The sequence below is a fragment of the Dipodomys merriami genome, unplaced genomic scaffold (assembly GCF_024711535.1).
Source record: "Dipodomys merriami isolate MVZ:Mamm:240054 unplaced genomic scaffold, mDipMer1.0.p SCAF_14, whole genome shotgun sequence".
Classification (NCBI taxonomy): Eukaryota; Metazoa; Chordata; class Mammalia; order Rodentia; family Heteromyidae; genus Dipodomys; species Dipodomys merriami.
This window is the reverse complement of record NW_027202715.1, coordinates 23639742-23655201: the sequence shown is the minus strand read 5'-3', so window position 1 is coordinate 23655201 and position 15460 is coordinate 23639742. Positions and strand designations below refer to the sequence as shown.

At 38.7% G+C, this 15460-nt stretch overlaps 1 protein-coding gene across 1 annotated transcript in view; it reads left to right on the top strand.

Moving 5' to 3' along the window:
• The window catches only part of Reep3 (receptor accessory protein 3), a 74855-nt gene that overhangs the window by 22815 nt on the left and 36580 nt on the right, over positions 1-15460 (top strand). The window contains exon 2 of the mRNA XM_070021015.1: positions 9224-9296. Within this exon, the coding sequence (XP_069877116.1) occupies positions 9224-9296 (73 nt within the window). The remainder of the gene's footprint in view (positions 1-9223; positions 9297-15460) is intronic.

The window sequence follows — 15460 nt, the reverse complement described above, 5'->3', positions numbered from 1 at the left end:
ACTGACCTGGCAGTGTATTGCTTCATCATGATCAGTTTAATCCAGACCTTGTTTCCAAAGATTTTCTTTCCCAGCTGATTCTAGTGCACAGACAAGTTTGAGACTTAAGTTTGAGAAGTCCTTAAGTACTTATGGGAAATGCTTTTCAAATAGTTCTTAAGATAATACGAATCCTCAGAGAGCTGTACAATCAATGAAATGAAATTGTCTCGGGCACCAGTGAATTGCATTTATCTTTTCTTTTTTGAGATTCCTGAGATTTCCTCTGAAGGAGGATGAATAACTACTTAGGAAAAAAGTGAGAAAATTACTGTCACAAATTAAGTTCTTTGTAGGAGTTTTTAAGGTGAAAATTAGGATTCTATTTTTAAAATTCACTTCATGGAGCTGGGAAGGTGGCTCAGTGGTAGAATGCTTGCCTTGCATGCATGACGCCCTGGGTTTGATTTCTTAGCACCACATAAGCAGAAAAAGCCATAAGTGGCACTGTAGCTCAAGCAGTAAAGCGCTAGCCTTGAGTTTAAGAGCTGAGGGACAATGCCCAGAGTTCAGGCCCCACGACTGACAAAACAAAAAACAAAACAAAACAAAGCAAAAAATTCACTTCAGTCTACACTAATACCAGAGTACTAATATTCAAACAGCTGGGGTGAACTGTGATAAAGAAGAGAGAATTTTGCCCTTTTTCCCCCCTCTCATATAATGTATCATGAAGCCATTTTTAAACTTGGTCGCCACAATAGATGGCCTTTTGTGATTTTCCTGAATCCTTTGGGAATCCCCTACATGAAGTGTTCTGTTGTCCTGATAGGAATGTATTCTGGTTTCCCCTTGGCAAAAACACCCAAGGCAGTGGTGTGCTGGTGATGCTTAACAACTGGGAAAGAGGACTGACTCATCCTTAGCTAATTCCCAGCTTGCAAAGCGTACCTACAATGGCCTGTTTGAGGCTGCCCTGTGACCTCATTCACTGGGGAGCTGAGAAGAGCTTCACACAGCACACTTCATATTTATACACAGATTGCACACACGTCCCTTCAAGAGCTGAGTAAAACATGGTTAAATAGGTTGTTGGATAGATCCTGTCCTTGTTTTTAAATATATTTTGTGTGTATAAATTATTTTCCTATAAAGAGACCCAAGAAACTTTCTATGTTCCTTTATGGGAAAATAGACTTTTTTTTTCACTTTACATTTTCTACCTTGTTCTACTGCTTACGTGGCTCTATGTGTTCAATTTATCGGCAGCAACTCCAATATTGTGTAAAGCAGCAGCTCTCCAGGTGTAAGCTGAGAAGCGTGGTAGTTGGTTCTCAATATTGCTATCAATTGAATTCCTTTTTCTTGGTCTCCTTCAAACTGAATTTCATGCCTAATTTCACTGTAGACTACATCATAACTATTTTTAACTCTGTTGTGTTCTTTCACATGATTTGAGAAATGCTTTTACCAAATGGGTATATTAAGATATAAAGGGAAATAAGAATCGAAACTAGAAGAAAATAGCAATCAAAGAAAATCAAATTCTTATACTTCTTTCTAAACAAGTTTGGATATCTAGAGCTTTAAATTTTTCAGACCATCTGGTTTAGCTTTTCCACTTCTGAAAAAAATGTCATTAGGAAATAACCAGATTGTCAGTGTGATTTACAAATTGTCTGACATTTGGTTTCTTGCCTAACTTTGTTAAGCTTCAGTCTCCTCATCTATTTAAAAATAAAAATAAAAATTGTACTAGTCCTAGGGCTTGAACTCAGGGCCTGGGCTCTGTCACTGAGCTTTCTTGCTCAAGGTTAGTGCTGTACAACTTGAGATATGCTCTCCTTTTGGCTCTTCTTCTGGAGATGAGAGTCTTGTGGACTTTCCCACCCAAGCCAGCTTCCAATCACAATCCTCAGATTTCAGTCTTCTGGCTAGCTAGGATTACAAGCATGAGCCCCTAGCACCCAGCTAGAATAAGTTTTTTTTTTTTTTTTTTTTGTCGGTCGTGGGGCTTGAACTCTGGGCCTGGGCGCTGTCCCTCAGCTCTTCAGCTCAAGGCGAGCGCTCTACCACTTGAGCTACAGCGCCACTTCCGGTTTTCTGGTGGTTTATTGGAGATAGGAGTCTCACGGTCTCTCCTGCCCGGGCTGGCTTTGAACCACGATCCTCAGATCTCAGCCTCCTGAGTAGCTAGGATTACAGGCGAGAGCCACCAGCGCCCGGCTTAAGTTTTTTTTTTAATTAATGTTATTTTATTTGTGAACATACTGTACAGAGGAGTTACAATTACATGGGCAGGATAATGGGTACATTTCTTACCCAGCATTGCAGCCTCCTCCTTTGTTTACCCTTCACATCCCTTCCCAGCCTCCCCCCTCCCCCCCAATCCCAATCCTTCTCCTTCCCCCCCTCTCTTCCCCCCCCCCCCCACCGACGTTGTAAAGCTCGTTTTGGACATGACAACTTGTACTTCTCATTGTTCCAACAGGTCCACCTGTATCCTTAAACAACTGGTTTTTCCTCATCTCCTCCACAATAGAATAAGTTTTTTAAAACTCCCTGTTTCTAGGCATTATTATAAGAATTTTGTTACCTACCCAAGCCTAGTGTTCAGCTGGCCCTGGATCTTCACGGCCAGGCTCTGGAAGGAGAGGTGGTAAGAAATATCACAGAGTCTCCCTCTCAGTTCTACCCTATAGTTACCCTTCCAAAGAACCTGTGTCCCCTTTATTTGCCCTTACCCCCAAGGATCCAGTCCACAGATAATGCCACTCTTAGTCACCCTTCAAGGGCCTTATCACCTATCTCAGGAGCTGAGGTCCTGTCAATCCCTTTCCGGACCTTGCAGGATGTGACCCTTTAGACTCTACAGGGTAATTTCCTGCTCTACGGATGGAGACACTGAGACTCAGAGAGACAAAGACTACATACTGAGCTAGACTGCAGAACCAAACCTTTTAACACTTCTATTTCAGTATATTTTGTTTTCAGTATAGGCTATAAAAAGAATGACAATGGAGCAGTAGTAAGTGTGATGGCTCATACTTACAATCCTAGCTGTTTAGCAAACTGAGATCTGAGGATCATGATTCAAAGCCAGCCTAGAAAAAAAAAATCATGAGACTTTTATCTCCAATTAACCATAAAAAGGCCAGAAGTGGAGCTGTGGCACAAATGGTAGCCTTGAGTGGAAAAGCTGAGGGAAAGTGCCCAGACCCTTAGTTCAAACCCCACTATCAACACAAATATTAATAATGATAATAGATTTCAACAATGAAAATATTTTTAAGCTGGGTGCTGGTGGCTCACGCTGGTGGCTAGCTACTCAAGATTCTGAGATTTGGGGATCATGGTTCAAAGCCAGTGCAGGCAGGAAAGTACATGAGACTCTTATTGCCAATTAACCACCAGAATACTGGAAGTGGCACTGTGCCTCTTGTGCAAAAGAGCTCAGGAACAACTCCCAGGTCCTGAGTACAAGCCCCACAACCAACCAATAAATAAATAAATATACATTTTTTTAAAAATTCCTTAGTAACCTGTTTGATCAGGTTTTTTTTTTTTCCACTAAACTATCGATGCTTTCTCATGTTTTAGGGGGAGTTTTTGGTTTTCAGCACTGGGGATCAAACCCAGGGCCTTGCCCTAGCCATGTTTTGTTTCATTTTATTTTGTTTATTTTAAAACAATTGAGAGCATATCAGACTTTTAAAAAACAGCAGACTTTTTTTTAAAATCAAACTTTTTTTAAAAATAGCATAAAATTGTATACATAAATATCCTGAAAACCCTTAAATAAAAAAGAATAATTATTTACTCAGCAATTAGATTACTAGTTACTGGTGACTATTCTCATACATATTTTTCTGCATCTTCTAACAGTTCTATACCAGGTTGCTTTTAAGATCTTATTTAGCAAATAAGGTCCAATGAAATTATCCTTTTTAATGAAATGATTTCTTTTTGGTGTTACTAGCTATCAGCCTAGCACTGATAACTTTTATGCTCTAATGACAATACTACCTCTAGAATTTATGCTTCTTTTGTAACTTTTCTATGCAATTAACTGTACTTTTGTCATTTTCACATGTTAGTACAACTTATCTAAATTGTGAAGAGGTAATAAGTTTAAAATAAAAAGTCACATAAAAGCTTAGTACTTGTTAAAGGAGAATCCTAGTTTTTTTCCTCTTCCTTTGCATATTCCCAGGGAGTCTCTGTTTGCAGTGTTCTTTCCCACGTTCTTTATTAGCACAATAATAAAAAATGTTTCATTGTGCTATTTCCATGCATGCATGTAAAATACTCTGGTACAATTTTATGGTTTATTTCCAGTTATTTAGAGGACTCTTACTAATTACTTTTAAGACTTGCCTCTGAACATGGTATAATTCTCCCAAACAATTTTGGTGAATGAGGTGGATTATGCCAGTTTATCTGTCTAGCAAATAGCTATTTTAAGCATTTTCCATTGTGGAATATTATAGAAAGACCATCTCTTACCACTAGAACCACATTACTTTATGTGCTTTTTTTTTCTCTCCATTTGAAAATTTGTGTAGTTGGCTCGGCACCAATGGCTCATTGCCTGCGATCTTAGCTACTCAGGAGGCTGAGATCCAAGGGTCATTGTTCAAAGCCAGCTGGGGCAGGAACGTGTGAGATTTTTATCCCCAATTAACTACCAAGAAAGCTAGAAGTGGAGCTGTGGCTCAAGTAGTAGAGTGCTACCCTTGAGCAAAGAAGATCAGAGCACTGTCCTTAAGCAAATAAGCTCAGGGACAGTGTTCTGGCCCAAACTCCAGGCACCAAAAAAATTAAAAAGATTTTCAACATAGCCAGGGTTTTATACATTTCAAAAGACAATTTTACTTCAGTAGGATGGAGGGATATTTTGAGTATTTTGGCAAAGTTCTTCCTCTTTACGTAGAAATAAGATTTTAAAAAATGAGTAATTTTCATTTTGCCTCTATAACTGGAAAAATATTCAAATTTATGGGCACATTTTGTCTGGAGCAAATATTCCCTTTATAAACGTTGAGTCTCACTTGTAGGTGGCCTTTTAAAATATACTTTATTTTATATACTGTGTTCATGCTTTGGCTTTATGCCCGACCACCCAGATTGCAAACATCAACAGTAGAAACCCACTGTTAAAGGAAAATAAACAAAAGGAAACCCTAGAAAATATTATAAGTGCTAGTAATAAATTATTCACTAGTGTTCACATTGGAGCAGTAATGACTTATAATATTAATAAGTCACAGTCCTCAAAATTGCCCCACTATTTATTAATACATTTAGTGTTTCCCATCCTTCAGCTGAGATACTTGTTGGGTGTTAGAAATAGTTGCTTATTTGTTTGTTTTACTTAATACAGAGGTTAAAAATCAAGGGCAAATACCTATATTCACAGGATTAACTAGCACCACATCCTTATATTAAGAAAATTACTGATTTTGGAAGCCAGTTGTATACAATATGTCAAGCAATCTAAAACAGAACACTGTAGACTGAATGCAAAATGACCATTCCTGACAAAACCCTTCCTCTAAAATTCAAAATCAAAGTATTTAGATGGTTTATACAGGATAGTTTGATTGTAGAGGACAGGATATATGTAATTTATTTAAGCAAAAACAAAAAAAAAGTAAGGATAGGAAGAAAAGGGAGTAAGAAAGAGAGGAGGAGGAGTATTCCACACAAGAAGCATACAGTCTAGGATTGAGTGACGAATACATACAAGAGGCATAATGAGGAAACCCTGTTAGAATTCTAGATGGTCTGTATAAGGCAGTGATTTTCAAATTATGTTCTGAGGAACCCCCACAGGGTCTGGTTGGCAAGGGAGTAAGGCAGCCAGCTATTGAAATCTTTAACCAAGGCAGGGCTGCAGGTGTGTTAAAAAGACTGATCTGACTGCATGCAGAGGAATGCGTTGGGAAACTGTCCAGTATGTCAATGAGATGGCAGCAGTCCAAGTATACTGCTCATCACAGACTGAAAATAAAGCAGGAGGATGGACATGTGTATTCTTACCAAGGAAGAACCAACAGGTCTGGGTTACTGCACCTGAGTGATACTTGCCTGGTGCTGGTGGCTCACACCTGTAGTCCTAGCTACTCAGGAGGCTGAGATCTGAGGATCACGGTTTCCAGCTGGGGCAGGAAAGTCCATGAGACTCTTATCTGCAATAAACCACCAGAAAAACCCAAAGTGCCACTGTGGCTCAAGCAGTAGAGCGCTAGCCTTGAGCTGAAGAGCGCAAGGACAGCGCCCAAGCCCAGAGCCAAGCCCACAACCGACCAAAAAAAAAAAAAAAAAAATCTGGTACTTGTGTGTATAAGAATAAATATGTAAGGTAATAGTTTGATTCTGTGTGTGTTCTAAAGAGAAATATAAAGTGGATTAAGTTAATAAATTGCATTATATGGGAACTACAACTGGAATGGTTAAACTTAACAAATTATTCTGTGTCTACCCTCACAGAGCTAGGAATTAAGTTCTCATGTATGACTATCATATGTGTTTCCTAGAAGTCATTAAGTGGAATTTTTTTTCTGTGTAGGGGCTAGGGAGTACCTGGGGGTGGGGGGAGGGTAATGAAGTTAAGTAGGGAAGTCCTAAGCTCTTCAGAGCTAAAGTTTCCATAACCAGAAACTGAAAGTTGGCACTTCTGGTAAAGTGGCATTCCCCAGCTAATATGGTTATGTAAGGCAAGGAATGATCATGATGTGGCTTCTGGTTGGTAAGAATCCCTAGCAGAAAATAAGACACTGTGTTTCTCTTACCTGGTGACATGGTGACATAAAGCCACAATATGAAGGACAAAGAAGTCACTAGGAATTTACTGCCCCCCCATAGAAAAAAAATGTTATAAATGAGATAAACATAGACAGATGTACATTTTGCTCAATATAAGAAAGGCTTAGCCAAGCATGATGTGTATGTCTGTAATCCAGCACTCCAGGAAGGTTAAAACAAGAGGATTGAGAGTTCAAGACCAGCATGTGCTTGTCTCATAAATACAAACATTGATTTGCTATAAAAGTTTCATAAATACACAGCATCATTATAGTCTGAATTACATACACAAGGTGAAGTTTTAACCCCCTGTATTTGACTGTCTGGTCTAGAAGGACGTGATTAAATTAAATGAGAGATTAACAGTAGGCCCTAAACATATTTTTGTTGTTTAAGCCATCAGTATGGAGCATTTTGCAAATTAAAATCAGGCATTTTGGCAAATTCATAAGCAATTATTTTTGTAACAACTTAAAAACTGCCATTTACGGGCTGGGAAGGTGGCTCAATGGTAGAGCACTTGCTTTGCATGCATGAGGCCCTGGGTTTGATTCCTCAGCACCACATAAGCAAAAAGAAAAAAGCCAGAAGTGGCGCTATGGCTCAAGAGTGGTAGAGTGCTAGCCTTGAGCTGAAGAGCTGAGGGACAGCGCCCAGGCCCAGAGTTCAGGCCCCACAACAAGAACCCCCAAAAAAACTGCCATTTGCCATGTAGAATAGACAAAGGAATTAGAATTAACGATCTCCCAGTATATAATACACCTAACAAAGAGATCCTGGTTTCAGATACTGTCCTCAGTAAAATTAACTGGGGACTACTGGGGAAAAGGCTTGAATCTAGAAATAGGACAGGAAATATACATCTGACATGAACCCTAGCACATCACATAGTGCCAGAAAGCAAAGAAGTAGTCAAAAAAAACCTCACAATAATCAGATACATCAAAGGGCACAAGAGCCAATTGAAAGATCTTCCGGTGGCCAAAGCATTCAGCAGCAAAATAAATAGCATTCAGTTATGACCCAGAGTGTAAAACAAATACCCATACTGATAGTAATAAATCATTAATAGACAAGTAGAAGAATTCCAAATGGTTTCTTTAGACACTACATAACTCCCCACTCAATCATGAGCTGTGCATAATGACTTCCCTCCAGAAGGATGTTGTTTGGAAAGTGTGGGGAAAAAAATAAACTCTACAAGGAAAAATCTGACAAAACACTACTTTATATACGTGGAGTTTCTGTTGTTATTTTTATAGTTGTTAGATTTATTGTCTCCCATCACTGGAGATTGGACTCAGGACCTCTTATCTGCTAGTGTTCTTACTACTTGTACCACACCTCTAGCCTATGGTTGTTTTGTTGTTGTTGTTGTTGTTGTTGTTGTTGTTATATTTTGTTTTAATGGGTTTGTTTTTTTGGTTTGGTTCGGTTTGGGGGTTTTTGGGGGGTTTGGTTTGTATTTTGTCTCTGCTTCCTGAGTAGCTGGTATTACAGGCGTGGCTAACATACCTGGTTTGGGGTTGAGGGTTGTTTGTTGTTTTGGAGATTTTGTTCTTTTAGAATTTTGTGTGTGTGTGTGTGGGATTGGCATTTTAACTTGGCCTTTATTGCTAGGCTGGTGCTTTATCACTTAAGACATGCATCCAGCCCTTTCATTACTCGTTTTGGGGTGGTTTTGTTTTTGTTTTCTTTACATACTGGAGCTTTACTCTTGTTCAGCTTTTTGCTCACTGGCTAGCATTCTACCACTGGAGCCATGCCTCCACTTTGCTTTTACCTGGCTTTTTGGAAATAAGAGTCTCAAGGAGACAGTCTCTGAAGATCAGCTACAAACCTCCATTCTCAAATCTCAGCCTCCTAAATAGTGAGGAATATAGGCATAAGCCCCAGGTACCTGGCTTTGGGGTTTTTTTTGTTGTTGTTGTTTTTTTTGAGATAAGATCTTGTAAACTTCTCTGTCTGGGCTGACCTCAAAGGTAGACTTCTCCCAGCCTCCCAAGTAGCTAGGATTATAGGTGTATCTACCTGTACCCTGGCCTTCAACCTTGATCTTCGTATTTACTCCAGCTTCTAAGTAGCTGGATACATGCCTTATCTACCGTACTCACTAATACTTATTTTTTTTAAGTCTTACAAGCATCATTGTATTTATTTGTTTGTTTAGGTGGTTGTTTGTTTGTTTGTTTGTTTTGCCAGTCCTGGGGCTTAAATTCAGGGCCTTGGGCACTATTCCTGAGCTTCTTTTGCTAGTATTCTACCACTTGAGCCACAGTGCTACTTCTGGCTTTTTCTGTTTATATGGTACTGAGGAATCAAACTCAGGGCTTTGTGCATGCTAGGCAAGCACTCTATTACTAAGCCATTTTCCCAGGCCCATCACTGTATTTAATTAATCTCCTTTTTCCTTTTTTTTTTTTTTTTTTACTTTTAGGCTGGTGTTTGGAATGCTTTATCCTGCATATTATTCATATAAAGCAGTGAAAACAAAAAACGTGAAGGAGTATGTAAGTATATTTACTTGTTGTAGTTTGTATAGTACTGGGTCTTGAACTTCACGTCTCATACCAGGCTAGACTGGTGCTCTACCACTTGAGCCATACCTTTGGCCTTACAGTGGTTCACACCTATCATCTTAGCTACTCAGGAAGCTGAGATTTGAGAATCCTGGCTCAAAGCCAGTTGAACAGAGAAACCCAGAAAATTGTTATCTCTAATTAACCAGCAAAAACTGGAAATAGATGTTATTTAGGAATTAGCCAATGAGCTGTTTACAATAATTCCATTTATTACTATGCATCAATTTTGTTAATTTTTTTGAGACTAAAGCATAAGGTTGTGTGTTTTATTCTCTTAGTATAACACTCTGATTTTCATTACTAGATTATTTTGAAAATTTGAAATTTTTAACACTTTCAATTCTGCTTTGTAAATTAAAATACTTTAAACAATGGAATATGGATATTCTTACTCAATTTTTTTTAGGGGGCTGTCCGGTTGTGGGGCCTGAACTCTGGGCCTGGGCGCTATCCCTCAGCTCTTCAGCTCAAGATTAGCGCTCTACCACTTGAGCCACAGTGCCACTTCCAGCTTTTTTCTTTTTGCTTATGTAGTGCTGAGGAATCGAACCCAAGGCCTCATGTATGCAAGGCAAGCGCTCTACCACTGAGCCACCTTCCCAGCCCACTCTTACTCAAATTTTTGAGAAAGTTGAAATTTTTGGTACTATTTTTTTGTTCTCAATTTACCTTGGGCAACAGTTTTGGGGGTTTTATGTTTTGTGTTTTTGTTTTGTGGGGTTTGTTACTGTATTTTGTCTTGCTTTTTGGTGATAATTAGGTTTGAACTCAGGGCCTCACACTTAATATGTTGGGTCATACCCCATCTCCTATTGCTTTAGTTTATTTTATTCTTATATACCCTATAGGTCAGAAATCTAAAATAAGTCCACAAGACTACCTTTCTCCTTGCCTTTCCCAGCTTCTGCAGACCACCCACCGTCTTTGGGTTACCACTCTTCTCCTCCATCTTCAAAGCCAACAATTTTGGACTGAGACCTTTTTATACCCCCCTCTACCTCCTCTATAAGGCCTTTGTGATTACTTATACCCACTTAAACCAAGGTAATCCCATCTCATGATTGTCTGGTTAGCAGCTTTACGCCACCTCCATCTTACTTTCCCCTTATCTTTAACATATTCATAGTTTCCAGGATTAACACATATTCTGCCTGTCATGTTATTATCCCATCCATCCTTACTGAAACCATATCAAATAGGCAAAGGAAAGATTCCAATTTTCCAAGCTCAAAGAAGAATTAATAGGCTCAGAATCACATGAGTCAGTGAAGGCAGTATTGATACCAGATCAGAGACCTTGGAGTTTCTAATTCCTTATTTTTTCTGTTCTGTCATACTACGTTTAGAAATGGAGATAAAAATTCTAGTGCCACAAAAAATTCAGACAGCTTTGATAGCCAGCCAGTGAATTAACTTGTGATTAATTCAAACATAGACCTTTGGAGCCACAACCCTGGAAACAATATGGTTATTTTCCTGAAGGACAATGAGGCAGAACCGGGCAGGATACACAAGTCTCCAAATCAACTGTGTTTTTAAAGTTCTGTAAAATTGTGACAGTTCTTCAAGTATTTCCAGTCTAATTTCACTGAAAGAAATGTTGAAGATTACTTTCATGACCTCAAGAGGCTGAGTCTCAATGTAGCTATTCAGTTGTAACTAATTTTAACTGTTTTATCAAAACACTGTCCCTATTATATTTTCCTATATGTTAATTGCATCCAAATCTACTTTGTTTTGTATAAAGTACTATCTCACTAAAGTTAACCTTCTAAAAATTGCTGTGAGGCCAAACATGGTGATAGATACAAGTCCTAGGGTGGCTGAAGGAGGAAAATCAAGTATTCTGGGTTAGCCTGGGCTCCTAGTGAGACTCAAAAACCAATAACAAAAGACAATACTCCATTGCTGTGTGTGTGTGTGTGTGTGTGTGTGTGCGTGCGTGCGTGCGTGCGTGCGTGCGTGCGTGCGTGTGTGTGTGTGTGTGTGTGTGTGATGGGGCCTGAACTCTGGGCCTGGGCACTGTCCCTCAGCTCTTCAGCTCAAGGCTGAGCTACTGTGCCACTTTTGGCTTTTTCTGCTTATGTGGTGCTAAGGAATTGAACCCAGGCCTCATGCTTGCAAGGCAAGTACTCTACCATCGAGCCACCTTCCCAGCCCTCCATTATATTTTGAATACCTCTTCATACTCTCTAATTTTGTACTCCTCATTCGCATATGTGTTTCTTCTACTAAAATAAGGGAAATGTTTGTCTTAATCGTTAAATTCCCAGTTCTAGAACAGTATATGGTATATAGTACTTTGAAAGAGTGAATGAACCAAAGACTGAATAAATGAATAAGGAAAAGAGAAAAGTTGATTTTTAAATATATATGTGAAGTATTAGATTGGGTTAACAAAAGCACATGCATTTCATAAGTGGATTGGTCTATTTTCTTACTTTGATTCTTCTGGATTAGGGCATGTGCAATCCAGACTGAACACTTACTCCAAAGCCCCGTCAGTGTCTTTGTGCTATTTGGTTAGACCCAAATTCTGGTGATATCTACTTCAAAACTGTTCTCTAAAAGCAAACATTTTCAGTTAATTTACTTCTTCCCACCCTAACTACTACCATTTCCCTTAAGCCTACAAATGGTAGATTGCACCTGATACAACAGATGCTGTGTTCTAATCAAAACAAATGGAAAGAGCTGTGTATTTTGGCAACTTTCCTTTCTTCCTTTGCCTATTTTTACAACAGAGCTTTCCTAGGATATAATTTCCGGGGTAGTGTGGCTGATATGGCCTACTTAAAGACTTTCAGTTGCAGTAATTGAAATGTAAACTTACTGAAGAATTAGTATGGTTTTGCAAAATTTTTCAGTTCCATACCATCTTTTGACTTCCAAATAGAGTGTTTACTTCCAATTCGTGTATAATTGCTATAGCTTTTCTAGGAAGCCAATGTTCTTATTCTGAGAACATTGAAGAATGCAGCAATGAAAAGATTGGCCAACAACACTTAAAAGTTAAAGACAGACATGTGTTCCTAAGATTTTCTAAGAGCAAGAACAAAGAACAGGAAAAACTCCTTTGTGAGATTACTCTTTAAAAGGCTTAGAAATGGACCTTCTAAAACTACTGAATTTTTGAAAATGACCTAATTTTTTACTTAAATTTAGGCAATAGAAAAATGAACACATGTAACACATGCAACTTATGTAGTTTTTATTGATTAGTAAAATCTGAAGAAATTGGCCAGTTTTAGGGTGGAGACAAAAAAAAACATACTGAAGAACTTCACTCTCAAGAAGTATCCCTTCCAGGTACCCTGGTTCTGGCCTGTTATCTAGCTACTTGGGTTGCTTAGATCTGAGGATTAAGGTTTAAAGCCAGCCCAGGTAGGAAGCCCATGAGATTCTTATCTCCAAATAACCATTTAAAAAAATGGAAGTGCACTGGTAATAAAGTAGTAAGAGTACTAGTCATGAGCAGAAGCTAAGGGACAATGAAACAAACATTGAGTGTAAGATTATATAATTGGTGGATTGAAAATAAATGCCTAATGTAGGTCCTTTTAAAATCTTAGAATGTGAATGAATATAATCTTTGACCTTTATAAAGTACATTGAAAACATTCCCACAATTTCCACACAGAGATGTAGCTAGCCAAGTGCTGTAGCTTCCAATGAAAAGGTCTTTGGGAAACATAGACATAGAACAAAATTCTCACAGTAATACTAAACCTAAGAGGCTAAGTCAGGCTTTTGCTAATATGTAGGAAGAAATTTACCAACCGTAGTGCCAGTGGAAATGGATTTTAAAACAGAGACAGAAACAGTTGTTTCCATTAAAGGAAATGTTGCTAAGAAGTAAACTGGAATGAAGCCTAGCCACCTCCACCCTAATCCCTAGTGATGGAACAGATTCAAATCATAAAAACGACAATCACCGAAAAAAACTTAGCTGCCTCCACCCTCACTGCAGAGGACTGTAATAGAAGGAGCCAGTGTTCTGCCTTCCCTTCCTTTATTCAGAAACTACAACCTCACCATTTTATAGAAATCCTCAATTAGTTCCAAAAAACAAGAAATAATAATTGACTGGGAAAGGAAAGTAGGAAGACCTCTGTCCAAGGCTGGCTTTGGACAGAAAGCCATACATCCTACCTGAGAAATGAACTAAAGCAAAGAAGTATAAAGGGCCCAGCTGACATGATAGTGTACTTGGCTAGGCAAGCAGACGGATCTGGGTTCAAACCCCCAAATACTGCCAAAATAAAGAAAGTACAAACATGCCAACATACACACATACAGACCTAAGTAAGGGGGAGGTATAGAAAAGGGATTGAAAATTTGTTTAAACAGAAGTGTTTTAGAGCTGGGCCTGGTAATCTCAGGCCTGTAATCCTAGCTACTCAGGAGGCTGAGATCTGAGAATCCTGGTTTAAAAGCAGTTCCAGAAAAGACTGTGAGACTCTTATCTCCAAATAACCAGCAAGAAGTAAGATAAGGGGTGTGTCTCCAGTAGTTGAGCACCAGCCAGATAGTGAGTTTGAGTCCAAATCTCAAACAAACAAACAAAAATATTTTTTTAACTGGGCAAAAGGCCTGAAGTAGAATGGAGGCTCAAGTGGTAGACCACTAACCTTGAGATAAAAAAAATAAAGGGGAATTTCACGGCCCAAGTTCAAAGCCCTAGTACTAGCATACAAAAAAGCATTTAAACAAGTAGTTCTAAACTGAAGTGACAAGAGATATATTAAATTACCCATAAATTTTGTTAGTAAGGAGTGGAATGTTTTCTAATACTGTTAATTATATCTGTTTTTCAACTAAAGGTTTACACAGGATCTGCTTTTGGAATGCTAAGATATGTACATTGTCTTTCCATTATGTAATTTTAGAAATATAGTGCCGCACCAACTATAGCTGTAACAATCAGATTGCCATCACACTGTAAAAGGTCCTCCTAAGGATATAAAAGCCAGGGCTATTGCTCCAGATTTTAACTAAATTAGGAAAATACAATCTTTTCCCAAATGCTCATGTAACTTTCAAAGCCCTTGAGAGCTAAAATTGATGGTGCAAGACTGTAATCCCAGCTACTTTTGAGACAGAGATAAGAGGGCCCAGAGTTCTAAGCTAGTAGCCTCAGCAAAGTTAGCAAGACCTTATCTCAAAACAAAATAAAAGTAAAAAGTATGAGGGGCTGAGAAGGTGGCTCGTTTAGCGCTTGCCTTGCATGCCTGAGGCCCTGAGTTCAGTTCCTCAGCACCACATAAGCAAAAAGAAAAAAAAAAAGCCAGAAGTGGCGCTGTGGCTCAAGTGGTAAAGCGCTAGCCTTGAGCTGAAGAGCTGAGGGACAGCGCCCAAGCCCAGAGTTCAGGCCCCACTACCGTACCCCCCCCCAAAAAAAAAAAGTATGAGATGTAACTAAGAAGCCCCATACTGGGAAGGGGATAAAAGTCTTATAAAATATTTTAGAAACTTAAAGAAGTAAATTACATTTAAAAAAGACATCGACTAAAACTGCAAATAAAAATGTAAAAACTTTTCAAAATATCTTAAAAGTCACAGAAAGATTAATTTGTAATTTGTTTTACAAAATTACCATAAGGTTGCTAGCAGACCTCTTTCTTTTTTGGGGGGAGTGGGTTTTTTATGGTTATTATAAAGGTGATATACAGAGGAATTACAAGAATACATTCCTTTTTTTTTTTTTTTTTTTCTGGTCAGTCCTAAGGCCTGAACTCAGGGCCTGGGTGCTGTGCTTGAGCTCTTTTGCTCAAGTCTAGCACTTTGAGCCACAGCTCCACTTCCAGTTTCCCAGTGGTTAATTGGAGATTAGAGTCTCACGGCCTTTCCTGCCTGGAATGGCATTGAAGCATATCCTCAGATCTTGGCCTCCTTGGTAACTAGGATTACAGATGTGAGCCACGGGGACCTGGCTAGAAATATCTTATGTAAGTTGATTGACTGTCAACTTGAAATCTATTAAAGATAAATCATGGTTTAACAAAACATGCCATAGACTACCTTTAGGGTAGTAATGATATGAAGATATAAGTTGGACTTCCTTCCATGTTTTAGGTCTGTCTGAAGTTCTC